The sequence below is a fragment of the Cynocephalus volans genome, chromosome 6, assembly GCF_027409185.1.
Source record: "Cynocephalus volans isolate mCynVol1 chromosome 6, mCynVol1.pri, whole genome shotgun sequence".
Taxonomy (NCBI): domain Eukaryota; kingdom Metazoa; phylum Chordata; class Mammalia; order Dermoptera; family Cynocephalidae; genus Cynocephalus; species Cynocephalus volans.
In genome coordinates, this window is record NC_084465.1 from 719,196 (window position 1) to 746,196 (window position 27,001).

General features: G+C 41.7%; 1 protein-coding gene across 1 annotated transcript in view; it reads left to right on the forward strand.

The window, feature by feature from the left end:
* NCAPG2 (non-SMC condensin II complex subunit G2) overlaps positions 1-27,001 on the forward strand; it is a 57,707-nt gene that overhangs the window by 2,381 nt on the left and 28,325 nt on the right. Inside the window, exons 4-16 of the mRNA XM_063100276.1 lie at positions 4,273-4,461; positions 5,050-5,164; positions 6,618-6,772; positions 8,984-9,118; positions 11,505-11,599; positions 12,334-12,403; positions 14,672-14,758; positions 17,346-17,441; positions 18,106-18,231; positions 19,491-19,670; positions 20,755-20,907; positions 24,879-25,101; positions 25,429-25,532. Coding sequence (XP_062956346.1) covers positions 4,273-4,461; positions 5,050-5,164; positions 6,618-6,772; positions 8,984-9,118; positions 11,505-11,599; positions 12,334-12,403; positions 14,672-14,758; positions 17,346-17,441; positions 18,106-18,231; positions 19,491-19,670; positions 20,755-20,907; positions 24,879-25,101; positions 25,429-25,532 — 1,728 coding nt within the window. The remainder of the gene's footprint in view (positions 1-4,272; positions 4,462-5,049; positions 5,165-6,617; positions 6,773-8,983; positions 9,119-11,504; positions 11,600-12,333; positions 12,404-14,671; positions 14,759-17,345; positions 17,442-18,105; positions 18,232-19,490; positions 19,671-20,754; positions 20,908-24,878; positions 25,102-25,428; positions 25,533-27,001) is intronic.

The window sequence follows — 27,001 nt, forward strand, 5'->3', positions numbered from 1 at the left end:
GTTGGGACTGGAGCTAGACGTCATCAGGTCTCTACCATTTGTCCTGAGAGCAGTGGGGGCTTTATCCCAGGAGTGGCCTGAATGCAAGGGAGGAAGAGAATGAGAGAGAAGGAGAGAACAATAAAAGGAGAGAACACAAGCGGGGCAAAAGAGGTAAAGCGAGAAAAACAAGGTTTGTCTGTTAGAAATCTTCCTCTGGCTACATGTGAAGAGTATGTTGAAGGACCCAACACAAGTAGCCAGAGAGTGGTTGAGAGGCGTTGCCCTTCACAGTGATGACTGAGTCGGGGAAGGGGCATGGGAAGCCACTGGGGTAATAGCCCTGTTTGACTGGCTGGATGTGGTGGGACAGGGCTGGGGAGGATGCTAAGCTTCTGACTTGGTAGTGCCGTCCAGCAGCTGATGGATGTAGACAGAGGGGGTCTGTGGTGTGGATGACCACCAAGTGGGGCACACAGGGGAGGTGTCCAGCAGGCAGATGGATAGGCATGGCTGAAGACCAGGGGAGAGGCTGGCACTTAGGTCATGGGAACACGTGGGTCATCTGTGTGGTGTAACGAGAGAGAGGCCTAGGACAGGACCCCGAGCAACCCCAACATTCAAGGCTCTGACTCCAAAATACTTACGACTTTGGGTGGGAAAGCCATAGCCTGCTCACCTCACTTGTACTGATGATGTGGTGAAAACAGAAGGAGTGACAAGGATTGCAGAGGAACCTAAAATGAATCTGTTGCTAGTAAAGTTTATGAAATTGTTTTTATTTACAAGAGAAATGAGCTTATAACATAATTTTGTATTATAAAATGGTATCTCATAAACTTAAAAAATAATCAGTACAAACAGGCAGCACATAGAAGTGTTTATAGAGCAAATTATTTAGATATTAAATGTCTGCTTTAGCAGGAGTGTATGTAATTTGTATTACAAGTGCAATACATACATATTTTGAAGTCTAAAAAACTTGTTGCAAACTACATACCATAATGTTAACTAATATCACAGCAAACTAAATTGATGATAAAGCAAAGTTAATAATAATTTAAAGTCAGAAGGCAAAAGTAACAACTCAGGATCATGCTGGCGGCTCCCGATGGCAGTCTTTCTGAGGTGTGTTCATGCCAGCTGCCCCCATTGTGCTGTGGCGCCCTTGTGGTGTTGCTTGGCAGCCAGCCGACATCGCAGTGGAATACTGAGTTAGTCCTTGTACTAATGAGGCACTGATTCTAGTTTATCAATCGCAAGCTTAATTAACACATAATAATGCAGTTTAGTACCTAGTTACCACGTAACTCTTAGTTAAACATAAAAATGGAGATATGTAAGATTATGCGCTGCTTGGTTTCATAAGGTTGAATGACATGAAATGCCATTTTGTGTAATGGCAGTTTCACATAGTTTAACATGATAAGAACTAACAAAAAGACTTATTTTAAGTCAGTTTGTCCTTTTTGTGTGTGTGTGTGTGTGTGTGTGTGTGACTGGTAAGTGTGTCCCCCGCACCGCGCTCAGCCAGTGAGCGCACCTGGCCATCCGAACCTGCGGCGGGAGTGCCGCTGCACTCCCAGCGCCTCACTCTCCCGAGTGCGCCACGGGGTCGGCCGTTTAAGTCAGTTTGAAGCCTATTAGGTTGACCTTCCCAAATACAATTAGTCCTGCTATAATCCAACATATACATTGCTAATGGTCAACACATTCTGCAAAGTCGTGATAAATGCCAGAGATATTGGGGGAAAATGTTGTTATGGGCATGACAAAAAATTTCACAAGTGACACTTAAAAAAAAAAAGGAACCTAAAAAAAAGCACAGTTTTATACATGTTAAATTACTAAGAAATACATAAATACTATGGTAGTTAACCCTGAAAAAGATTCAAAGTTTATAGGTAGAAGTGGGAGCCCACGCGCCCATGGTTCCCTGCCTATGCTGTGTGCGAGAGGAACAGGACAAGGGAGAGAGAGAACAGAGAAGAAGACAAACTTAGACTGAAGGGATCAGGGAACATTAGAGAGAGTGTGGAATGCAGCTTGCGGGGGTGAGGCTGGGGGTCGTAGCAAGTGGGGGCTCAATATGTGGCCCTGTGTCTGTGCTGTGATCCTGGTGACTCTGCTCAGCGGGGAGCAATTCACTGCATTCCCCCAGTGTTTCTTGCCTGTAAAACCTCACATAAGCAAAAGAGAATTTCTCCTCTGGTCACATTGTTCTCTGATGTGCTGACAGCACTGGAACAAATTTGTGACTCCAAACCAGCGTTATAGAGCAGAGCTGACCTGTGCCCTTGTCCTCCTTGGAGAGTGAGTGTCAGGGAGGGACAGCACTGGGGAGGATTCAGTCCTTGAGTGCAGTCTGCATGCCAGGCTCTGGGAGGTGGAGATACGGATACGGCGCACACAAAGCACGTTTCTGCCCAAGTGGAGTTCATGTTCTAGTGGAGGAAGACAAAATGACAGACATGTAGATGGGGCTACTGGGTCTTGTGGACCTTGGCAAGAGCAGTCAGTGGAGCTGTGAGGAGGAGGTCGGGTCAGGAGGAGGGAGATGTGGCCCGGCCAGGTCCTGCAGGAGTGCCCATGAGGTAGGAGGTGAGCTAGGAAAGGGGGTGTCACAAGTGTACAGGTGTTGATGGGTCACTTAGTGAGGATTGAGAAGCGGCTACTGGGTGGGGTTTGGAGCATGCATGTGCCCCAAGGGAGGCTGGCAGCTTCCCCAGTGGAGCGGGAGGAAGGAAGGTCCCCTACTTGCGGCAGGTGTTGAGAGGATTCTTGTTCAGTGGCTTCCATATCCTCCCACTCTCCCTCCCTTCTCTTTCTTTCCTTTCCTATTGAAATAACTGTAAAGTTAAAGAAAAGTTTCAAGAAGAATACAGAGGCGTCCTGAACACCGTACGCTCAGATTTGCAAGTTTCTACCACTTGACACGTTTTCTTTGTCATTCTTTGTCTTTACATATTTGGGGAATGATTTGAGAGTCAGCTGCAGGCATTGTGTCTCTTTATCCTCAAATATTTCAGTGTGTATTTTTCTAAAACAAAAGATGTTCTCTTATATAGCCACATTAAAATCCTCAAAATCAGGAAATTTAACATTGCAGATAATACTGTTTGTTGTCTGCATTCCAAATTTACATTTCTACAGTTGTCCCAATAATGTTCTTTCAGCAGTGTTTTTTCCTGGTCCAGGATCCAACCGGTATCATACATTGCATTTAGCAGTCATGTCTTGTTAACTTTCTTTAATCGAGAAGAGCTTCTCCACCTTACTGTATTTTTCATGACACTGGCAGTTTTGAAGAGTGTAGGCAGCTATTTTGAGACATAGGCTTCATTTTGCATGTGTTTGTTGATCTGATTGCATTCAGTGTTATGTTTGGCAGGAACCGCATACACTTTAAGTCCTTCTCAGTACAGCGCTGTCAGGAGGCACGTGGTGTTAGTGCATCCCAGTACTGGTCATCCAGGTGGGCTGGGTGTCCACCAGGTCTCTCCTCTGGGAGCCTGCTGTGTTCCCCTGTAACATGCATTGATGATTCTTGCCTGAGTCCATTATTACTATAATGGCTGTAAAATTCTGATTTTCTACCCTATATCCTTTCTATATTTATTTGTTGGTGTTCTATAGCTATTAATTAATAGTGCTATTAATTAATGAATTATTATTTATTATTGGTATGGTGTCATTGATTCCTGTGTTATCCAGTGAGTTATAATCCATTATTGTCACTAGTTTTGTGCTCAGATTGTCCCAGATTTGGCTAGAGGGAGCCCCTTTAACTGGGTTCTGTGCCCTTTTGATAGTGGCCTCTGTATTCTATTAGAGAGTAGGTGAGTGAGAGGAAGTGGGTTTAGAGGATTGCTGGGAGGATCTGAAGTTGTCTCATTGGCTGACGGGAGAGGTGATGTCTGGGGATGACTAGAGGGTGGTGTGGAGGGTCCTTGTGGGGCCAGACACCAGAACTGAAAGTGGCTGTGTTATTATTGCTGTTATTGTTATTTAACTCTAGCATGTTTTGTAACTAATTCTAGGCCTGCAGAGGAGGATATTTGGGTTGGTTTTAGGGAGGGTTTTGCTAAGTGGATGAAATATTAAACTCCAAAGATTAGGATACCAGGGAAGAATAGGGTGGAGAAAGAATTTGATACTTTCTATCTAATCATTGTACCTATTCCCTTTTAGGAATGGATTTCGAAAACTACAACCAAGCTTTTGGTGCTATTATGTAAAGGATAGAACTAATTTTTTGTACTTGAAATGTGACACTTGCTATTTGTTTTACAGAAAGATGCCTCTGACCCTTTCAGCCTAAATGAATTACTAGATGAATTATCAAGGAAACAGAAAGAAGAATTATGGCAAAGGCTAAAGAATTTATTAACAGATTTGTTGTTAGAAAGCCCAGTGGATGCGTGGCAGACAGTAGAAGTCCAGGGTGAAGATAATATGGAAACAGAGCATGCTTCAAAAATGGTAGTATTAGTCTTTCAAAAATAAAATTTTTTCCCCTTTTCTTTTTTTTTTTTTTTTTTTTTTTTTTAGTTGTTTTTTTTTTTTTTTTTTTTTTTTAACTTGTGTGATTTATTTATTTATTTATTTATTTTTTGTCGTTTTTTCGTGACCGGCACTCAGCCAGTGAGTGCACCGGTCAGTCCTATATAGGATCCGAACCCGCGGCGGGAGCGTCGCCGCGCTGCCAGCGCAGCACTCTACCAAGTGCGCCACGGGCTCGGCCCTTTTCCCCTTTTCTTTGTTAAAAAATAATTGTTTATTGTGTAAAATTGAATTTTAAGTTAAGAAAAGTTTCATAATTAGAAGTCAAGAACTTTAGAAATCTGTTTTTCATAGTTTTACCCACTTAATTCCACCGTTATTAATCTAGTACTCAATATTGCTGTTTTTTTAGGATAATTGATTCGTATTCAACTTTAATTCACTTTATAGAATAAACTAGAAGTGTGGCTGGATTTTTAGAAATTTAGTAACTTGTAAATTTCTTTTAAAAATTGAACTTTAAGTTGGTGAGTTTATTTCATTTGTGCTTTGATTTTTCACTTATAGAGAAAAAACATGAAAGTCATTCATGCAGTGGCCTCTGTGGTTCTTGCTTCTGTCCCTATGATAAATGAAAGTGAAAACTATGAAGCCTTACTAGAGTGTGCTGTTATCCTAAACGGTAAGTCGACTCGAAGTGGTGTGTTTAGAAGTGGGCCGTTGAAATGATAGTTTGTAAAATAAAGCCGCTGTTTTTATGAGCATTGTTGAATTTAGAAGCAGAAGTGATATAAAAGCATAACTTTGCGATCAAGCTCTTCTGCTGCATCTGGAAAAGGAGCTCACTCTAAGGACCATCCTGAAGAGCTGGTTTAATTTAAGCCTCATTTTAACTTGTCACGTGGTGAAGATGTTCAGTTCTGAGCAACTAACTGGTGGTGTTTACAGGTTTTCCAGGAAGGTCTTACCTGACTCATAGGACCGAATGTCCTGATTATAAATTTCTTAGCTTGTGATTACTGCCAGATAGTGTCAATTTATCCAAGAGCATGTGGCACTGAATTTTTTCTTTAAATATGTTCTCAACATGGTCTGAGGAGTAATTGTTAACTCCTAGGGGTGTTTTATTATTCTAACATTTAAATCATGGTACTTTTCAAGTTTTAGCTAACTATAAAACTGTAGTTATTAATTTAGGAGGCACACTAGTCTGAATTAATGAGAAGATCTGATTATAAAGTATGTAAAATTATTCTGTAGTTATAAAAGATGTAAAAGTAGTTTTATGTAATGATTTTTAATGAAAATCTCCAAATATCCTCATCCCTCACTGTGTAAGTGTTAGTTTTATGTGACAGCTTCTGTCATCAACTTTTTCATTCTCAGCATCACTTGGATTTAGGTATCTGTTTAGTTATGTTGTTTTATTCTGAATTATTGAATTGAAATACAGCGTCTTATTAAAAAGTCACCCTAATCAGAATAAAAATAGCTTCCAAATGCTTTGTGAATTTTACTACCAGTTTATTTGCACAGTCCCCAAATAATTGTTTGGTAAAATGATTAGTGCTGACACTATAGTTGCTACCAACTTCCCAGCTAATTCAGGAATTTTACGTTAGTATAATGGCTTCACATATCTGTAGATTATAATTATGAGCACATTAGTATTATTAATTATTGAGCTTTTCTGTTAATAAAAGCACTGCAATGTTTGTATTCATTACAATAGTTGCATTTATTATTTTCCACCTCCAAGCCACAATTCGAGGTCAGCATGTTGAGGGATGATGGTTGGCCAACCTGCCTTGGCTCTGGTGCTGACAGAGTTGCTATGGGATTCGCCATGCTTACATTTTGACAGCTTCAGTATCTGCCTCTAAAATTAGGGGTTTGGGCAATATGATCTCTCTGAGGCTTTTAGTTCTAAAGTTCTCTGTTGTGTTCGTTCTGTTTTTATGACAGTAGTCAAATAAATTTTTAATTACCATCATTTGCATTCTATAAATGTATATAAATCTTTAGCAAGTTAAGCAAAGCTTTATAATATAAAAAGTCATAATACTCTAAACTATTGGATCTGAACTCATAAGAATTTGCTTTACTAACTGGAAAATTACTGTTGTCTATTTTAGGTATTTTATATGCATTACCTGAATCTGAACGAAAACTACAGAGTTCCATTCAGGATTTGTGTGTTACATGGTGGGAGAAAGGCCTGCCTGCCAAAGAAGATATGGGAAAGACTGCTTTTATCATGTTATTAAGGAAGAGTCTTGAGACTAAAACAGTATGTTCACTTTCTTCAGTACATACTTTACCTAAAAAAGAACTGGGTTTGGCTCTGAGGGGGTAGCTTCACTGGTTAGAGGATTTTTTTTTTTTTTTTTTAAAGATAACTGGTAAGGGGATCTTAACCCTTGACTTGGTGTTGTCAGCACCACACTCAGCCAGTGAGCTAACCGGCCATCCCTATATAGGGATCCGAACCTGTGGCTTTGGTGTTATCAGCACCACACTCTCCCGAGTGAGCCACGGGCTGGCCCCTAGAGGATATTTTTAAAACTAAGATGTTCAGAGGTAAAGGGTGGGTGTGATGTCTCCACAGTGCCATCAAATGCCAGGCTTTATCCTCCTTCTTCCTTAGAGTGTGGTTTCTGTCTTCCTTCTTGTGACCTCACGGTCACCAGGAGGCTGTTCCATCTCCACCTTTTTGTCCGAGTTCCAGGCAGGAGGAGAAAACTGGGAGGAAGAAAGGCCAAACCTTCTCAAATTCTTAAATTGCCGTGTCCATGCCACTTCTGTCTGCTGGAAAATGGCATTTGTAAAGCGACACATTGCCAGTCTTAACAGAATCAGGGATCTTTTCAGCAGCAAAGAAGGCATGAGCCTTCTGTGTCTGTGTGGTCCTCTGAGAGGCAGGCTTACTCTTTGCCAGGACCTGGCAGGAGTGGGTGCAGAGTGCTTCATACCACGATGCAGGTGTAATCTTGTGTATTAGTCCATTTGTGTTGCTATAACAGAATTACCTGAGACTGGGTAATTCATAAAGAACAGAGGTTTATTTGGCTCATGATTCTAGGACAGCTGCATCTGGTACGGGCTTCAGTCTGCTTCTACTCATGGCGGAAAGTGGCAGGCAGCCGGTGGGTACAAGCAGATCACATGGCGAGAGGAAGCAAGAGAGAGAGAGAGGAGGTGCCAGGGTCCTATAAACAACCAGCTCTTGCAGGAACTAATAGAGCGAGAACTCACTCATTACTCCCTCTGTCCCAGGGAGTAGCATTAATCCATTCATGAGGGATTTGCCCCCATGACCCAAACAGCTTCCAGGCCTGCCACACTGGGGATCAAATTTCCATGTGAATTTTGGAGGGGACAACACATCCAAACTCCATCATCTTAAATCAGTATTGGGATTGTTTCACACTGCAGCACAGTCCTAAGGACGTTGTGGCTGTGCCAAGTGAGAACATGTTTGAGGGTTGGATTTAGCTTGGGTTATTTCTCTTACTGTAGTGTTTGGTATACAGTTCAGAAATGTAGAAGAACAGTTTTTTCCCCGATCAAAGCAATAACATATTTATGTTCATCTTAGAAAGTTGAGTAAATGAAAATAAAAGTCACCTGTTATCCCAGTTCCCAAGGTGATCATTTTTATTTTAGGAATATCAAGGATATTTTTTTCTTTTTGACACCTCCCCACCCTTGTCTCTGCTTCCTTATGACAGATTCCCTAGTAGTTCAGTGGGTGTGAACGTGAAGCCTCCTGGGACGTACTGCTGATGGCCTTCTAGAAAGCTTGTGCCTGTTCACGTTCCTACCATCAGTGCTTGAGGTTCTATCTGAGTGGACCCTCTCCAAGGAGCAGTCCGTTTTATGACAGAAAAGACCTTTTTTTGGCTGCACCCTTAGCTAGCTATCTGATTTTCCCTGCTGGCCAAGGGAGAGATTGAGAAACCCTTTTTTTGTGTCAGAATTTCTCTTTATGCCATCATTGATTTGTTTTTTTAAAATCCATTTTCCCTTCCAATATTGTTTAGCTTTTAGATTAAGACTTTATTTGTAATGTCTTACTTAATATTCAAAACCTGTGCTGTTCAAAAGCTACATGAGACTATTTAAATTTAATTTAAAGTTTAAAAAAAGAGAAAACTTCGGTTCCTCAGTTGCACTGGTCACATTTCAGTAGCTCAATGGCCAGTGAGGCCCAGCAGCTACTGCCCGGCCAGCACAGTTGCAGGACTTCTGCATTGTTGCAGGGAGTTCTGCTGCAAAGCTGCATTTCTGGTTGCTTTTGCCTGTGTTTAAATAAGAATGTTCTCCAGAGCTACAAGAGTCAATTGCAAATTTAAAAATCTGTTTTTACTTGTCACTTTCCTACTCTTGGACGGATCATCTAGAATTATCATTATTTTTGATATAAAATATACTTAATTTGACATATGGCCTTAGTGTTCATAAAAAAACTAAATATAACTTTTTTTAATGTCATTCATAGGGCACAGACATATGTCGGCTTTGGCGTATTCATCAAGCTTTATATTGCTTTGATTATGACTTGGAAGAAAGCAGAGAAATTAAAGACATGCTACTTGAATGTTTCATAAATGTTAATTATATCAAGAAAGAAGAGGTAAAAAGGTTTTTTCTTTTGGTGTGTCTGTGAGCTGCTTTTTAGTGGGTGTTTTACCTGACTACGTGTGGTTGCTGTCTGTGCTGCACAGTGCTCTAATGGAAGGGTCAGCTCAGCTGTCAAGAGCTGTGGTCTTGACTGCATGTCATTTTACTGCATGGCAGTATTGAAGCAAGCACTTTGCAAGTCCTTGCTTATTTCGTCATTGCATCTGATGGTAATAGGTGGCTGTGTGAGTCCTGGGGGAACTATAATTGCATTTTAAATTAAGAATGATTGAAAATAAGGTTGAGAAAGCACTTCCCTATGGATGAGATCTGGCCCTCTGCCCTAATTCCACTTTAATTGGCATGTACTCAAAACTGTCATCACACAATATTCTCCATTTCTTTTGTCCACCCACCTCATAAATCCTGACAGCAGCTTCTGGCCTGTTGCTGCACTGGCCGTTCCAGGGCCCACTTCCACATGTGGCTGCTGAGCACTGGAAATAGGGCCAATCTGAATTGAGATGTGCTTTAAGTGTAAAATGCACATGGATTTGAAAACTTAGTGTGAAAAAAAAAAAGAATATATAATACCTTGTTAATAACTTTTATATTTATTATATCCTTAATATAATAAATGATAATATTTTGGGTACGTTGCTTACATGAAATATGTTATTGAAGTTCAGTTAAACTTCCTTTACTTTTATTAATGTGATTACTTGAGAATTAAAAATTACAGAGTGGCTCATGTAGTTCTACTGTGTTAGGATCTTCCGTAGTCATTCATTGAGCATCACCTGCGTGCCTGTGCTGGGGGTGTAAAGGAGACTATAAGGCAGCCTTTGGTTGTGCATGGTCTGGCATGCATATCCTTGAGGGGAAAGGAGGAAGAGGTGTCTCAGTTCTGAGGCACTGACTGGAATGAGCGTTTGCTCGTGGTCTCACAGCCAGTCAGTGGTAGACACAGGATTCTGCAGCCTGCGAGCCTAAAGGGCCACATGTGATTAGGACCAACTGAGGCCTTCGGTGCCCGGGATCAGAGAGGTCCAAATCCCTGTTCGCTCCCTTAAGAGCTGGTGCCCTTAATTCAGACAACTTTAAGCATCAGTGTTTTCTTCTGTAAAATAGGAACGAACAGTTGCTCTTTCACAAGGTTCCTGTGAGGAGTACATGTAAACCGCTAGCACAGCTGCTGTGGGGTGGGTCATTTGGGGAGAAGGGCTGCTCGGCCTGCTCTGTGGTTGGTCTTAGCAACGCCATCATGGTTGGAATCGTTGCTGGATACATGCCTGGGCCCAAACATCTCCAGGTTGTTATGAAATTTGGGGAGAGTAAAGAAGTTAATAATGAATTCAGACAAATGCACTTTGTTTATATTGATTATTCAGAAGCAGCTGATGAACTGCACTTGTTTAACATATGTGTGCGAGTATATAATATAGATATAAGGATATGTGTTAAACCCTCTCCCTTTTTTTTAAATTGATGTGCTCCTTTGAATTTAATATATTTAAAGTTAGTTTCCTAATTAATGGTTAATCTGATCAGGTCAATTTCCAGCCGTTCTGGTAAACCACAAACATCTTGTACTTTACTGGCATGTTATTTCCAGCAAATGCTTTTGTGTTTTTAACTGTCCTGTTGCAAGCATGTCCCTCAAATGTGAATGAGCACATTGCGTTTCTGCAGGATTCCCGAGGTGGCGCCCTCATAAGCAGTGAAGAGAGAATGGTGCCATTCAGTGGGACTCTTGTTGGTAGATGTATTTTATCCGTCTATAGAGTGTAAATATTCATTCTTTTTATGTCTGTATGCATAATCTAGCCCATGCATATAAATTAACATGACATGATATGTTTATGCCAGTTATTACCTTAAGACTATATGGATTTGAAAATTCTGGCTTGGCAAAAACTTGTTCTCTTAACTGTATGAGTCCTCAGTTTTCTCATTTATAAAAGGTGAACTGAATTGATACTCAATTCCATTCCCACCCCCAAATGCTAGATTTCAAGCATTCTTTGATTTTAGGTTATGTAGCCATCTATGACAGAACCAGAGGGGAACATTTATGGGCCCAGGGTAAAAGTCTGTGTGTCCGTCTCTGTAACCCTGTGGTCCATGGGGACAGAGGTGTGTTCCCAGGAGCGGCTGCTCAACCCTCGAGGGGAGGAGGCTGCTGTGGCCTCTACAGACAGGAGCTCTGCCTCAGGCACTTTCCCCAGCTAAACTTCAGTACCTGTGTTCTAAGTTGTAATTATGTATACTTCCTTTTTAGAAATAGCTAACTTTAACATTATCAAACATCTGGAGAATTGTTTGGTTGTTTGTTATGGGGAACTTTTTATTTGGTTGCAATTTTAACATTATGTCTTTTTTTAAAAAATAATTTAAAGGGAAGAAGATTTCTTAGTTCTCTCTTCAGTTGGAATATAGACTTTATTAAAATGATCCATGGGACCATTAAAAACCAGTTACAGGGATTACAAAAGTAAGTATTAAAGGTAATTAAAATTTTGTGCTGTCTTAATCTGATTTTGAAGGATTCTATTTGACATACTTTTAAAAGTTATATCAATATATTGGAAGCTTTAGAAATTATTTATTATATACTGTTATATCACTGGATAGTTTTTCTCCTATAGGAAACCATTCTTTTTCAGTAATGACCATTGAAATTAAGATTTTAATTTGTGATAGTTCTTTAGTCAAATTATTTGCCAGTTAAATCCTAGCCTCACTTGTGGTAGAGCCGCTGTCACTGGCACGTCTGTTAGCATTTTGAATGTAGCATATAGTGCATGGTGTGGTTCAGTGGAGAGAACCCTGCAGCATGAGACTCTAGAGGTGCCAGAACGAAATGTTCTGTTCCTGCCTCTGCAACCTCTTCATGTAACAGTTGTCAGAGCTGTCATGACGAATGCTCACTGTTAGCCAGGTAGAGGGCTAACTGCTAAATTTGCTCCAGTGCTGAGTACTTAGTCTGCATTCTAAAACCTCACCCTCGCTACTCTCTTATGATGAGGTGGGCTTTCCTTGTCACTTCAGTCTCCCTTCCTCCACTTCCTGCTGCAGGTAGATAATGTGTCTCTGCAGATGCCTGCGAAGGATTAGTCTAAATTTCCTCCTCCCTAGGGTAGGAGAGTAACTGAAATGATATGTGTTAGAAGTATAACTATTTAAACTTGCACTAAAAATATTTTGATTTTTTTTTTTTTTAAATAGATCTTTGATGGTACACATTGCAGAAATTTATTTCAGAGCTTGGAAGAAGGCTTCAGGGATAATGTTAGAGGTATTTTCATCTTATTAAATGTTAACACTTATTATTACTGTATTCTAGTTACTAAATAAGTAGTCAAGGAAGGGCTATGCCTTAAAACCTGTGTGTGCGCACTCTGCCAAAATAAAGCCAGTGGTGAAAAATCTGTGAGGTAGAAATGCCGGACAGTCTTCGTTCTCCTTTATATTCATCTACACGCTTAACGTGCAGCCTCTGTGAGTCACGCCTTATTGTTTTGGTAGCGTTAGTCCTAACTGCCCAGCCATGTGTGGTATTGACACTTGGAATGTGGCCGGTCCGAACAGAGATGTAAGTGTAAGAAACAAACCAGATTTCAAAGACTTAGTATGCAAAAAGAAGAATATAAAATATCTCAAACATGTTTTCTTTCCCTCTGAGAGTAAAACATTTACTCCGAGTCAGAAGGGGGTCTCTCGCAATCCTGTCTTCCATCGCAGCTCTTCTTTCCTCTCTGGAGAGCAGGCTGTGCACAGGGATGGAGCCTCCCTGACATGTGGAGTTTATCTCTTCTGCCCAAATTATGCTTGGTTTGTTGTTGCCGGAACTTACCACTGACTCTGACTTGTAGAAGACGCAAACTATCTGTTATATTCCCCTGTGGACAACTTTTAGAATAGTTTGACAGTGTGTAGTTTTTGTGGGGAAAAGGGCAAAACGAGGACATTGTTAATGCGTGTGTGTGTGTGTGTGTGTGTGTGTGTGTGTGTGTGTGTGTGTTTTACTACTGCATAAAACCTGTTCTTAGGAAGGAATATTTGTCTTTAGTGTGCTTTTTCTCCCTTTTCTCCAATAGTGGTTTAAAAAATAGGAGTTTGTACTTAATTATTTGACTAGATCTTTACAAAATTAGTATCAACAAAGTGAACGTCTCAGTCTCTCTCCCTCTACTTCCTCCCTCCCTCCCTCCCTTTAAGTTTTTAAAGCAAATTCCAGAGATGACATTTTATTTCTGCATGCTTCAGTATGCATCTTGTAAAAATGTCTACGTAATGCCATTATAATATCCAAAATATTAACAATAAATCCTTGGTATTTTAAAAAATAACCACGCCATATTTAAATTTTTTCTACTGGTCTCAAAATGTCTTTTTATGGCTTTTTGTGTGTGTGTGTGGTTGGCTGGTGCAGGGATTGAACACTAGACCTTGGTTTTAGCAGCACCACTCTCTAACCATTTGAGCTAATGGGCCAGTCCCTTCTTACGGTTTTTTTGAATCAGGACCCAACAAATTAACCGACATGGCATTTGCTTCTTACACCATGTAAATGGCTGATTCTAGAGTGTTCCTCCCTCCTTCCCTTCTTTTTTTTAAACCTGTGCCATTGAAATGTTGAAGAAACCAGATCCATTGTCCTGTAGAATGTCCATATTCTGGTAGTCAGCTCTCAAGGTTTAGATTCCACTTTTATGGCACAGATAACTTCCCAGGTAGTGCTGTTTGTCTTGTATTTTGTCACAAGTCTGGCAATTTGTGGTTGCCCCATGTTAAGTGATGCTAAGATTTATCAGTGACGTCAGGTGAAGGAAATATTTTTAAAGATAATAGAGAAGAGGTTAATATTAATAGCAAGGTGTTCTTACTCATATCTTCCCCTAAACCCGTGGAAATCCTGGGTGTGGGGGGCTCAGAGTATGGAGTGACAGACCGCATGGTCCACTGGGGTGTTTGGCTGGTCTTGGAAGCTTGGCCATTCCTCAGTCTCCATGCTGAGGGCCTTTGTGTGCTAGGCTGGTGGGGAGCCTCCCACATGTCCCTGGCCTAGCCCTTCTCCGTGGCAGCCCAAAAGATCTTGGTTCAGTCAGTTTGGAATCACAGCCTCCACTGTAGAGGCAGTTTGTTTCATTTCTGGGGAGGCTCCTGGACAGATGCAGTCTTCCAAAGGTCGCCCAGCTTGGCGCTGACTCGGGAGAGGGGCCCCAGACCAGGGTCGCACCTACCACCCCATCTCTGACCTTGGTCTGATTTGAACCAGCTTCAAGTGCTAGGCAGAACTCACCTCAGCACATGGTGCCCCACCACGTGGCACGGATTTCCTGTTTCATCCAGTGAGATAGGAGGAGCTCAGCGTTCTCCTTGGTATATGGAAACTAAAGGAATTCAGGGGGTATGGATTTAAAATATGAAAGCTCTGGTGAAAGGACCCAGGTTTTTCCTCATGAGGTACAGGTGAGCAGATCAGACTCTGAGCAAATGCTGCACTGCCTGTCGTACCATCTGGGCTCACACAGTGAGCGCCATGTGTCCCTTTCTTTTTCAGACCATCGAGAATGGGTGCGTCCAGGACTTCATGTTCCACGGGATCCACCTTCCCAGGAGGTCTCCAGTGCATTCCAAAGTGCGGGAGGTGAGCCGCACTTCCATCATGTTGGGTGTGAGCAGGTTGTTTCAAAAATAGTGTTTCATCTTTGTTGTTTTTGGTTAATTTTTTTGGTTAAAAATTAAGCTTACACGGGCACCAATTAGAGGGATTTCTCAGAATCTCGATGTTTGGTACCTGGCAGTTTTATTCCTGCCACCAAAGTTTTACTGAGAAAAGCAAATGTATATTATTGTTAAGACAGTTGGAACTTTATTTAGCAGCATTTAATTAAATTCTTTGACATAAAAATTTCTAGCATCATCACTCTCTAACTGCCACTGTTACCATTTTCAAAGACCTTAGAGAGGATATTTGAGATTATTTTCATTACTTACTTTTCCATGTTAAATTCCCATTTTGGTGTTCTGCAAACCAAATGGAATGTTTTAGTAGTTTCTCTTGGAAAGATATTTTGTTTTTGAAAGGTAGCCTCAGAATTTAGATATGAATTTTACCCTCTTTATATTTGTAAGTGGTCTGACTAAGTAAGGCTCTATCGTCAGTGTTGCTATTACACTGGTAGGTGTTTGATCATAATGATCCGGCAGGAGGAATCGGAAAATCTGGTCTGTTGTGTTTGGTTAAATTAAGCAGATGCTGTTGATGAGTCTTCTAATCCAGGGGACGCCTTGCTTGTTTGCTGCTAGTTTGGGCAGCCATGTGTCAAGAAGCCAAGTGAACAAAGACTGCCCCTTGTTTGCTTTCTTGTACAATGAAATTACTGTTATCTGTAGAATGTAAATATACTGATTATATTAATTTTGAATCGATAAGAAAACATTTGTTTACATTACTGATGATTTAGTTTGACTTACCCAAGGTTAAGGAACCCACAATTTATCTGGACCACTGAGTTTTCCAGAGGGTTTAAAAATGGTGATTTCATATATTTATGATAAACATATGTAGTGAATCTACTCCCTCCCAATCCCAGGGTGGCTTTATTAAGTTTTAGGTCGGTTTGGGTCATTTATTGTACATACATGATTTGGCATTTCAAAACTGCACAAAAAGTTTGATGTAGTTGCTTCACTCTTGGTACCAAATAACTGATCACTTTTTTTCATATCTTTTTTTCTGCCATGGTAGTCTGAGTGATTAATTAAGATATTATAAGAATTGGTATCACCATTTGGTAAATTTATGGAAAAAATGCTTAAAAATAATTAAAAGGAAGAATATTAGATTTCACTTTTCAAGTCAAATGTATTATTAGACTCCAAGTAATTGTTTTTACCACAAGTATAACACATTATACTTCTTCCTCACATCATTATTATGTGATAAATGTCATATTTATTTGATAAATCATTTTATTGATATGTTGAAAAAAGTTTCAGGAAGTGCTTCAGACATCACTTGAAAGTAAAAATCCCCATATTGGGCTGGCCAGTTAGCTCAGCTGGTTAGAGCACTACCTTGTAACACCAAGGTCAAGGACTGGAATCCCTGTACCAGCCAGCAAAAACAAAAACAAACAAACAAACAAATCCCCATATTGTTGATGAAAATCCTCTAGAATTAGATAATAGTGATGGTTGCACAACTCTTAATATACTAAAAACCACTGAATTGTACATTTTAAAACAATGAATTTTATGACATGTGAATTATATCTCAATAAAGCTGTTTAAAAAAATCTTTCTGTGAAGTGAGATACCATAGATTGACAATATTGTACTTGATAATATAATAGACTTATGTCACTTATCACCATCAATAAAAACTCCTAGATAAAGAATTAACAATCAGAAAAAATAATCTCCATTATTTTACAGAAAAAGCTGTAGTTTTTTCAGAGTAAAGTTAATGAACACTCCATTAATAGCCTCTAGTCTCTTGTTTTATAACCTGTTTTTTTATTTTCCATTTTTCACTAATAAAATTCAGCTCCAAGAGTTATGAATTAAGGAAGTAAGGCAAAGTTGATTGTTGGGGATGAATGTAAAGAGTTGCGAGAAGATTGTGACTGGGACAGAAAGGAGTGGAAAGACGAGCAGTGGAGGCACAAGAGTGACCTGTGGTCTGATGGTTCACAACGTTGTGGGAGGAACTTGATACCTAAATTGAGTCTGCACTGCGTGGGGTCACTAGGTAGTGACACCTGTTTATTGTAGCCTTAAAACAGCAGGGATTCGTTGCATGCGGCTAATAAGCAATAGTTTTAGAGCATTTGGGAACTAGGATTGGGTAGGAACCACTGAGGCAGACTCTTTTACACGCTCCCCTTTTCCGTTTTACCCCGAGGATCAGAGGTTTAAATGATTTTTTTTTTTTTTTTGAGGTTTTATGTCTCTTGGTAAAATAGTAGAAGCTAGAACCCAGACCATTTTATAATCCAGGTCATTGATCTTTACTTCAGCGGTAGATTTCTTTCTCGTGGTTAACCTCGTTCAGCACTGTAGTCATAACCTGTCATTGTTACCCCCATTGAAGAGTTGTGACAGTGTGGGTGCTGGTGCTTAGTTTGGTGAGAGAACAACCCCTCTCCCTTTGGTCTTTCCAAATGCTTTTTTTAAAAAACAAAAACAACATGGCTTTCTTTTCTTTTCTTTTCTTCTTTGGCCCTTAGGTGCTGAGTTACTTTCACCATCAAAAGAGAGTTCGGCAGGGAGTGGAGGAGATGCTTTATAGATTATATAAGCCCATCCTTTGGAGAGGATTGAAGGTATACATTTTAAATAGTTTATCTGTGTTTACAATGTACTAAGTATGTTTTTGAATTTAACATACTCTACTTTAAAATCATAATAAGGCAGTAAAAATAAGTCTGGAGACTGTTTCATGAAATTTTGGAATGAATTTTTTTTTCTTTTATTAAGAGCATGTTTTGGTTCCATTTAGCTGGAAATCTATATTGGTTTAGTGCTAACTATGCAGTTTTGAAGTATGGTATCGGGGAAGGAGGCTGGTGCTTGCATTGAAACAAGCCTACTGAGGCTGCGGGATCTCTGCAGAGGTGGCAGGCTGTCCTGGCCCTGGTGGCCTCTTGCTGGTGACAGCGCCAGGACCACAGAAGCCCTCCTCATGAGTTTTCTGATGACTACTTAAGTCTTCTCAATACGGATGATGCTGGTGTCCACGGTCAGTCACATAGGCAAGCTGTGGAGTGAGAAGGCTTATCTTCTCTTTTAGTTTCTCAACATTGAACTGAGGGTTTGGCTTAATTTAAGGAAGCCCTTACAAAGTTTGGTCAACTTAGATGTTATAGTTGTCTTTAATTTGTAAATAAGTTTATATTGAGATAATAAAAGTATCGATTTGGGAACACTAGACTTAAGCCTTTGTTTGCCATCTCTTTGGGATTCTGAAATACTCTTTTACTGTTACAGGCCAGAAACTCTGAAGTTCGATCAAATGCTGCATTGCTGTTTGTTGAAGCATTTCCTGTTAGGGATCCCAGCTTTCATGCTATGGAGATGGATAGTGAGATTCAGAAACAGTTTGAGGAACTCTATGTATGTATTTCATTTGGTCATGCTTCTCGTGGCCTTCCGCTCTGTCCTGGCTGGGGCGTTTCCTGCTCGCATGTCAGGACAGCCTGACCACACCTGCCTCTAACTGCTTGTGCTTTGCACCCAGAAGGCACGGTTTCCAGACCTTGACCAGCCTTCAGAGAAGTACCCATCCTCTCCCAGGTGCTTTCTGCTGCAACGCAGACACCTGGTGTCCTTTTTTCTTCTTCTTAGTCACTTTTGGGACATTTAATTATTTATTACCTTACGGAGTTTTAAACAATTTGTGTGTTCTCATCTCCCCAGCGGAGAGTTGGTATCACATGGTGATGAAAGCATGTGCTCTTGTGCCAGACCCCTAGGTGTGGTTCTGCCTCTCTCACTTAATAGCTGTGTAACTTTGGGCAAGTCACTTTACTTTGCTCTGTCCTTATCTATAAATGGATTGTGGTATTGCCTACTGTGAAGTGGTTGGGTAGTACCAATGAACAAGCACTGGTTAATGTTTCAAGGTAAGCCTACAAATAACGCCTGTGGCAGTTGACTTTTCAAACAAGGTGTTAGGACATTAGGATGCAGAGTTAAGTTGCAACGGTCGTGTAATGAATATCTGTATACTTACCTCATCATACACATACACGTACCTGTGTGCACACGCCCCTCCAATGAACAGTCATTAGTGTTTTGCTCTGTGTGCCTTATCCATGTATATATTTATCTAAAATTCCTTTTGAGGTTCATGGTCAAGTTTGTGGAACAAATGTTGCTGGGCAAGCCAAAACTAGATTTTGGTAGCTTTCAATAAAAAAAACTATGAAAACTTTTGCTCTTTTGAACTCAGGTGTTGAAAACTGAGAATCACTTTTTTTTTTTTTTTTGCCTGAACTGATGTTGGAATACGTTGATGGATATCTGCTGTCAGCCCAGCCACCCCTCTCTTATGGTGCACTCTGCTGTTTCATTCATTTTTATTAAATGCTGGAGCTGGCTTTTGAGGCCCTGCTGTCACCAAAGCCCTGTACTCACAGATGAGATGTGGCAGATGAAGCACTGCATGTTTCTGCACCCTTCTCTTTAAGTACTCTGCTTTAGAAATGATAACAAATAAATCTGAGATCCAGGAATCTCTGTGTGAGCACTGTTTCTGTAACTTGAAATGTCTGTAAGTTGTGAGTCCCCAGGTTGCTAATGAGTAAAGCAAATATTGATATAAAGTGAACTGATTTAAGGTTTTTAAGCCTTTTTCCTCCTCTTACTTATAGAGTCTTTTAGAAGATCCTTATCCGATGGTCCGTTCCACAGGGATCCTTGGTGTTTGTAAAATAACTTCCAAATACTGGGAAATGATGCCTCCAACCGTTCTTATCGATCTCCTGAAGAAAGTAACTGGGGAATTGGCGTTTGACACAAGCTCAGCTGATGTTCGTTGTTCTGTCTTTAAGGTAGGATTTTAAAAATTATATTAAAAAAAATACAAAAACTGACTATTTGAAATAGTATTAGTTTTTAGTGTGTGTGGGGGGTGCTGTCTCAGCACTGTTGAATTTATCCTTTTTTGTCTCTCTGTGCAGTGTCTTAGAGAAATAAGACTAATAGGTAGATTGGTCAAGAGCATGGTCTGTAGCTACAAAGTTCAGTGGTGTGGATCAGGCTGTTGGGGCACTGAGCCTGTGGCCTCGATGTCAGGGGTGCGTGACCTCGTCCAGTGGTTCTCTCTCTCTGGTGGGCATTGGTCCCTGGGGGAGTTTGCTGAATACACCCCTGTGATCTCCACCCATATCATCACCCAGCCAACACGTGTGAAGCTCTCGGAGAGTCTCTCGAGGGCCTCTAAGACCAGCTGAGGAGACATGACCTCACCTTCCCACCACTGGGATCTTTAGAACCTTCTACTCCTGTGACCACAGAGCAGGTGCCTTTCTCTTCCTTCATGTGGAAGGCAGACATTTGCAGAGCGGTCTTTAGCCTTCCTCCTCCTCCTCCTCGTCCTCCCCCTTCCCCCCCTCTCCCCCTCCCCTCCCCCTCCCCCCTCTTCCTCCTCCTCCCTCTCTTTCCCCTCCCCCTCCCCCCTTCTCCCCCTCCTCCCCCCCTCCTCCTCCCCCTCCTCCCCTCCTCCTCCTCCCCCTCCTTCCCCCTCCTCCCCCCCCTCCCCTCCCCCTCCTCTTCATTCTCCTCCCCCCTCCCCCCTCCTCTTCCTCCTCCCTCTCCCCTTCCTCCCCCTCCTCCCCCTCCCCCTCCTCCCCCTCCCCCTCCTCCCCCCCTCCTCTTCCTCCTCCTTCCCCCCCCTCCTCTTTTATGGCTGCTCTAATCTCATTTGAACAAAATGATGGATGGACTGATCATTGGTTGTTGAAACTATGCTTTTTATATGAAACTGTTTTAGAAAAATGTTATTTTCTGTAGGTGTGTTTATTTTGCTAGTAGTTCTAGTAAAGGTGAACTGAACACTTTCTTAAATGAATTTTTCTTACCTGAACTTTTCATTGGCATGTTCTGATTTCAAACTGTCTTTTTCTGTCGTTGCAGTGTCTGCCGATAATTTTGGATAACAAACTAAGCCACCCATTAATAGAACAGCTTTTGCCAACACTCAAGTACAGTCTCCACGACAATTCGGAGAAAGTAAGAGTAGCCTTTGTGGATATGCTGCTGAAAATCAAAGCCGTGAGGGCTGCCAAGGTAGTATAAGTAGGATTTATCTTACTTAAGTCGTGAAATAGATAGGCATATTTGTTTTCATCAAAGAGAACAACCAAGTAGTTTTTTTTTCCCCGACAGAGCAGTTTTAATTCCAAGAGTTTTAGGCATCACATCATAAATAAATTGGTAATTGATATATTTGGCCAGTTGCTTCTGTCAAAAAGTTTTGTTTTGTGTTTTTCATGGAAGATTCTAGGAGTATCATCAATGTGTGTTTTCTTTTTGAAAGACATTAATGTAAGCAACCTCTACCTTTTGTCATATTTTTGTAATGCATGAAAGTTTTTATTGAGCTTTTTGGTGTAATATTTAAATGCTCGGCACTTAGTAAGCACTTACATATTACTTGGGGAAGTGTTAATGAGGAGTGCGCCCCACTCACAAAAAGAAGCAGAGAGATGCCTGCTTTATAGTGAAAGTGCACTTTGGCAGTGGGTAGGCTGTGGAAGGGACTGTTCTAGTTCTAGCTGTGTTCAGCTTTTTGATAAAAGCGTTGGTCACAGTATTCTGGACTTCATGGTCGTTGGTACACTGTGAGCTTGCTTCTTCCACACGTAGGTCTCAGAAATTTACTTTAAAATGCAGCTTTGTCGTGATGGCACAGGGTTGGGAAGCAGCCTGACGGTGTTCATCAGTTGTGGGGCAGCTGGGGGACTGCATGTTCACATGAGGAGCTATGCTGGGTGCCGTGGGGACGGGGAGGAGCTTTCTGTGGGGTTCATGTGGAAATGCCTCTAAGATGTTCGAGTGTAAAAGCACAGTGTAGAGTGTTGATGGTGTACCACCAGCTATGTGAGATGGGGAACACATGTGTGCATGCGGGACACTTGGAAAGCAGGAAATGGCCGCAGTTGCCCGAGATGAGGGGTTGGACCTGCAGGGACAGGGACGATGCAGAGCTTGCCACTGCGTGTGACATGTGTTGTTTGTGCCTTTTGAATTTTATCTGTTAATTTTTCTGTTAAAAAAAACCAAAGAATATTTTGTGTGGTCTACATAGCATGAATACCCAATGTCATACCCAATTGAGTTGTTTAGGCACTTTTGTTGAAAATTGCTGACATGTGTGGTCCATTTCTGGACTCTGCTCTGTGTGTTGGTCCATTGTCTGTCCTCGAGTACTTGCTGTGATCTTGCAGTGAGTCTTGTGGTGTGCATGCTCTAGCTTTGTTATTCTTGCAGAATTCCTGGGCTATGTTAGATCCTTTGCATTTCCATATAAATTTTAGAGTCAGCATGTCAGTTTTAACAAAAAAGCCGGCTGCAATTTTGATTGCTTTGGTTTTAACAGCCTATTAAAAACAGTTCTGAATCTGAAAGGGACGTTTTTGGCTTACTGTTGTGTGTGAAGTGTAAGTGTTTGCAAAGGACTATTGAGGCAATAGCTGGTGAGGAAGTGGAGATAGTGATTGTTTTTAGGTTGTTAAGGGTCTACTGAGGAGAACAAGGGAGGGCAGCAGATAGGACAGAGGACAGAAAGACTGTGGCTGCCGCGAGTCTGGATGCAGAGCCGCAGAGGCAAGAACAGAGAAATGAAGTGAGATGTTTGCCTCTCAGCCTTCCTCCTGCAGACTCACGGCACAGAGTGGTTTGGTCATGAGGCTCTGAGGAGGTTTGTTACTGGCATCCGAGCCAGTTCTCCCTGAAAGAGAAGTGGAAAGAATGCACGAGGGTTGAGCGGCAGCCAGCAGGAAGTGGGGTAGCTGTTCTGGCTGATATCAGGGGTCTTGTCTACCAGGTAGGAAGGACACGCTGGCTACACAGAGGCTCTCCTGTGTGCAGTTCAGAAGGAACAAGAGCTACACTTTCCTTTTATTTCCTTTGTTAGCCAGGGTAGGCATGTGCCATCGGATGAGCTCGGTGGCCAGGAGTCAGGTCTGTCCCTTCAACGTGTTGGCGTCAGTGCATGCCTGTGTGCCTCTAATCTGCATTTTTATGGTGTTGAAAGGTAGTAGAGCAGAGTAGATAAGAGCCATTCGGCCTTGTGCTTAATCACTCGAAGTCTCAATTTCTTACCTGTAGGGGATGCTACTACAGTTGTTCCTCAGCATCTGTAGGAGATGGTTCCAGACCCTACAGGTACCAAAATCTGCAGGTGCTCAAGTCCCTCATACAAAATTGCATAGTAGTTGCATATAACCCACACATATCCTCCCATATACTTTAAATCATATCTAAATTACTTGTAATACTTAATACTATAAATAGCTGTTAATACTGTATTGTTTTTTTGATTTGTATTATGTTGAATTGTGTTGTTATTATTATTTGACTATTTTGATCAGTGGCTGGTGGATGCAGAGAGCTAACTGTATCTACTTTTGGAGTTGTAAATTATAATAAGTTGTGACACAGGCACTTAGTTCAGTGCCTGGCACACTTGGGTGTTTCCAGAAATATTAGTTGCTGTCAAGCATTGTCACCCACAGCTCTGTTAGTGTGTGGTTCATAGTTACAACTTGGTGCCTCACACTCGTAAATAATAACCATCTGGACCGTTGTGTGGGCCAGGGAGCTCTAGCACCTCGGTACTGAAAGAAAGGGACCCAGGGTGGAGGAGCAGGAGGAGGTAGAGGGAGTTGTTAAAATGGTTAGAGTGTGAGTCCTGGTGCTTGTCTCTGCCTTGTGCTCTTAAACCTTGAAAGCACCACCTCTGACTCTTACTGAATAAGAGTCTCTTGTCCCTTAATCTCCAAGCCTCCTTCAGTTGGGTTTGGAGTGTCAGTGGTAGAACATTCTTGTCTTTGCTGCTGGGGACTGAGAGCTGGAACGGTGGCTCTGTTCTCTTTCCTGTGGTTGCTTGAAGTGGCAGTGCTGGAGTCAAAGTGTCCAGTCTGGGATTTGGGGTTATATCTTTACTACAGTAACGTTTTCAGAAATACCAAGAAGTGTCTCAGTGAAGCATCCCAGGTGCATTTCAGGAGGAAGTAACGAGCATCAGATGCTGCAGAGATTCATCTGTGCTGAGGGCCTAAATATGTCCATTTGAATGTGCACTATGAGGTCATCTTGACCTGGCAAAAACAGTTTCAAGGAGGATGGAAATGAGGTGGCTGCAGATGGAGGTGTCAGGGGGTGGAGGTGGGAGTGCTTGTGGCTGACAGCAAGAGAGGGCTGGAGCCAGGAAATGGAAAATGCAAAGAGAATTTCCTACGAGGGTTGGAGTGATGTGAAAAACATTTAAATGCTGCTGATGAGGAGGAGTTGATCTTTAGAGTGAAGTCTGTAGAAAACTGCAGGGTCAATCAGTGGTGCTGCCCTTGTCCAGCTGAGGAGGCTGCTCAGGGGAACCCAAGACAGGGTTTGAACATTCTGCTGTAAAAATCTGCTTTCCTTCTGTTATTCTTTAATATTTCTCTCTTGTCTTGAGTTCCTTGCTCAGAAGTTTGGCATTTTCTGTAGGCAACTTTTCATTCTTTTGAATAGAGGGGCAATATGATCAGCTTTGATTTTTGCAGCTGTCGGGAGGTGGAGGCACATGAGGGTGGGGGAGGGAGTGATGGGAGGGCAGAGTCCAGGCTGTGGAACCATGGTGACCGGGCAGCTCGCCCTGGGAGGGGCGCTGGAGGAGGAGGTGGGGGTCCAAGTCAAAACTGTTGTACGTTTTAACTTACTTTTCATATTAAGAGGCAAAAAGTTGTGTGTTTTAAGAAATTTAAAATATGTTACAGTGATAACCACACCTGTCATGAGAGTTTACTACACATCAGTCATGGTGCTCAGTAAACTAGCCCTCCCAGCAACCATATGCCTGGATACCTTACTCGCCAGTGTTTTTTAAAATGTAGATTTATTGATTTTAATTTCTCTACAGAAAAGTCATTTGAAATAAATTCTCTTGAATATAAAAATTGTTACTTTTTGGTTATGCTCCGGAAATTTTTCTTGAACTATTTTTATGCTTATAGGAACAGCTGATCATCCCTTCTGTATATGTGCTTTATATGCAGTTCTGGAAAATATGCCCCATGGAGCATATTTTGGTTCGACTGGAAACTGATTCTCGACCGGTGTCTCGGCGCCTGGTGAAGCTCATCTTTAATTCCTTCCTGCCCGTGAACCAGCCGGAGGAGGTCTGGTGTGAGCGCTGCGTCACACTGGTACAGATGAATCACGCTGCCGCCAGGAAGTTCTACCAGTACGCCCACGAGCACACCGCCTGCATCAACATAGGTACTGGGCTCTTTCCGCAGCTCTCGTTGTTTTTGACAGCTGGCTGGCACAGGGCTCGAACCCTGGACCATGGTGTTATCAGCACCATACTCTAACCAGCTGAGCTGACCAGCCAGCCCCTGCCTCAGTTCTTGTGAGGTTTTTCCCCCAAAGCATAACATGTTCTTTATGTTTAGTACTTGTCAATTTGATAAGCTTCGTCCTTTAATGCATTTTTAATGATTTCCCTTAAAGTAATACTTTTAACTATTTGGGATTATGATTTTACCATTAGAAAGTTAATTTTGTAACACATAAACTAATTATTGGTTATTTGAAACGTTTTAGCAAAGCTGATTCATGGTATCCGCCATTGCTTAAACGCCTGCGTCCGGAGGGCAGTGAGAGCGTGTCAGGAGGAGGAGGACGACAGGGGGAAGGAGAACGTAAGCGTAAGTAGGGCCTGGCACCCAGCCGCCCGAGGACACGGCCACCGGAGAGGGCAGGGCGCCAAGCTAGCAGCACCTTCCACACTAGGAGTGCTTTTTTTTTACATTTATCTATGTAGTATTGATATATAAGTAAATTATTTTGGAAGATCATAAGTAACGTTATTGAAAGAATTACCCTATATCCTTTGTAGCTCATTTTGGAGTCTGGGTAGGATTTGATACAGAAGAAAATTTCCTCCTTAGCAGCGTGTCCCAGCCTTTCTTTGCCCCAAACTTCTCTGTGTATTTTGATTCAGCCTGAGGAGACCATAACTGGACTGGATTCTGGACGTTGTATATTTTACAATTAGTTGGGTGGTGGTGTTAGTCATAGGCACTGCTGTGGAGTCTACTAGAAACATCTTGGGGTTGAATTCCTGGGAAGTTTTATTTAGAATTATCTTTTAAAAAGTTTATCAAATGGATTCTTTAGCTGCTATTTCTTCAGAATCCAGAGTGACCAATTATACCAAAAGAAAACAATGCTTAGGACTTAGGCACACTTATTACTTATAAGCAGTATCTTATTAACAAACCCTGAAGTAATATTTTTGGTTCATTTTGCAGTGAACAACTAGATGAGGAAGCTGGCCTTCAAAAGAAAATTACAAAAAAACAGTTCACTTTGCTGAAACACAGCAGTGGTTGTTCACTGCGTGGTTGAGGGCACCTTGGTCTGATCCAGTCATGCATCCTACCTTGCAGAGGGTGGACAGGAGCTTTGCTTAGGATCTGATGATTCCTGCGGGCTCAGTCTCCTGTGGCCAGCCCGTGTTGTTGCAGCACATGCCCCGTCATGCCTTGACGGCCGCCAGCCCAGCCCCTGTGCAGACATTTTCCTTTTCTCTCTGTCCTTCAGTCAGTGAAGCTCCGTTGAAATTGTTCAGAAGGATCTTTACTAAAAAAAGTAGAGGAAAACAGATGTGGAATAAAGAGCAAGAAGAGCATGAAAAATGTTAGTGAGGATTTCATCTTCACACAGCCAACCCTGCCTAGAGCTTTCTGTCAGCTCACAACCCTTCCAGCCTGGATTTAGGAAACTCTCATTAAGAGTGTTCAGGGTCGGTTGGTTTTAGTTTTGGTGGAATTTGAGTCCTTCTCTTCAGGATAGTTCCCTGAATGTATGGCTAGGGTGGGCAGAATATTTCAAGGAAGTGATCTGTTGCTCTTAATCAATCTGTCCTTGGAAACCTTAGCTGGAGGGGCCACCATGCTGATTTTCACTCTGCTTAACCAGGGTGCTCTGTAGATCTCCACATATGAACCAGATAACAGTGACAAACAGGGGACCCAGTGTACCATGCTAAGGAGTGACCACACAGCTTCCTGCGGGCCATGCTTGCAGACTTGTACTGGTAATGGGAATGAGTTTTCAAAAGAGAAAAACATGTTTTGTAATAGTTGAGAGATTATTATATTTTTTAAATGTA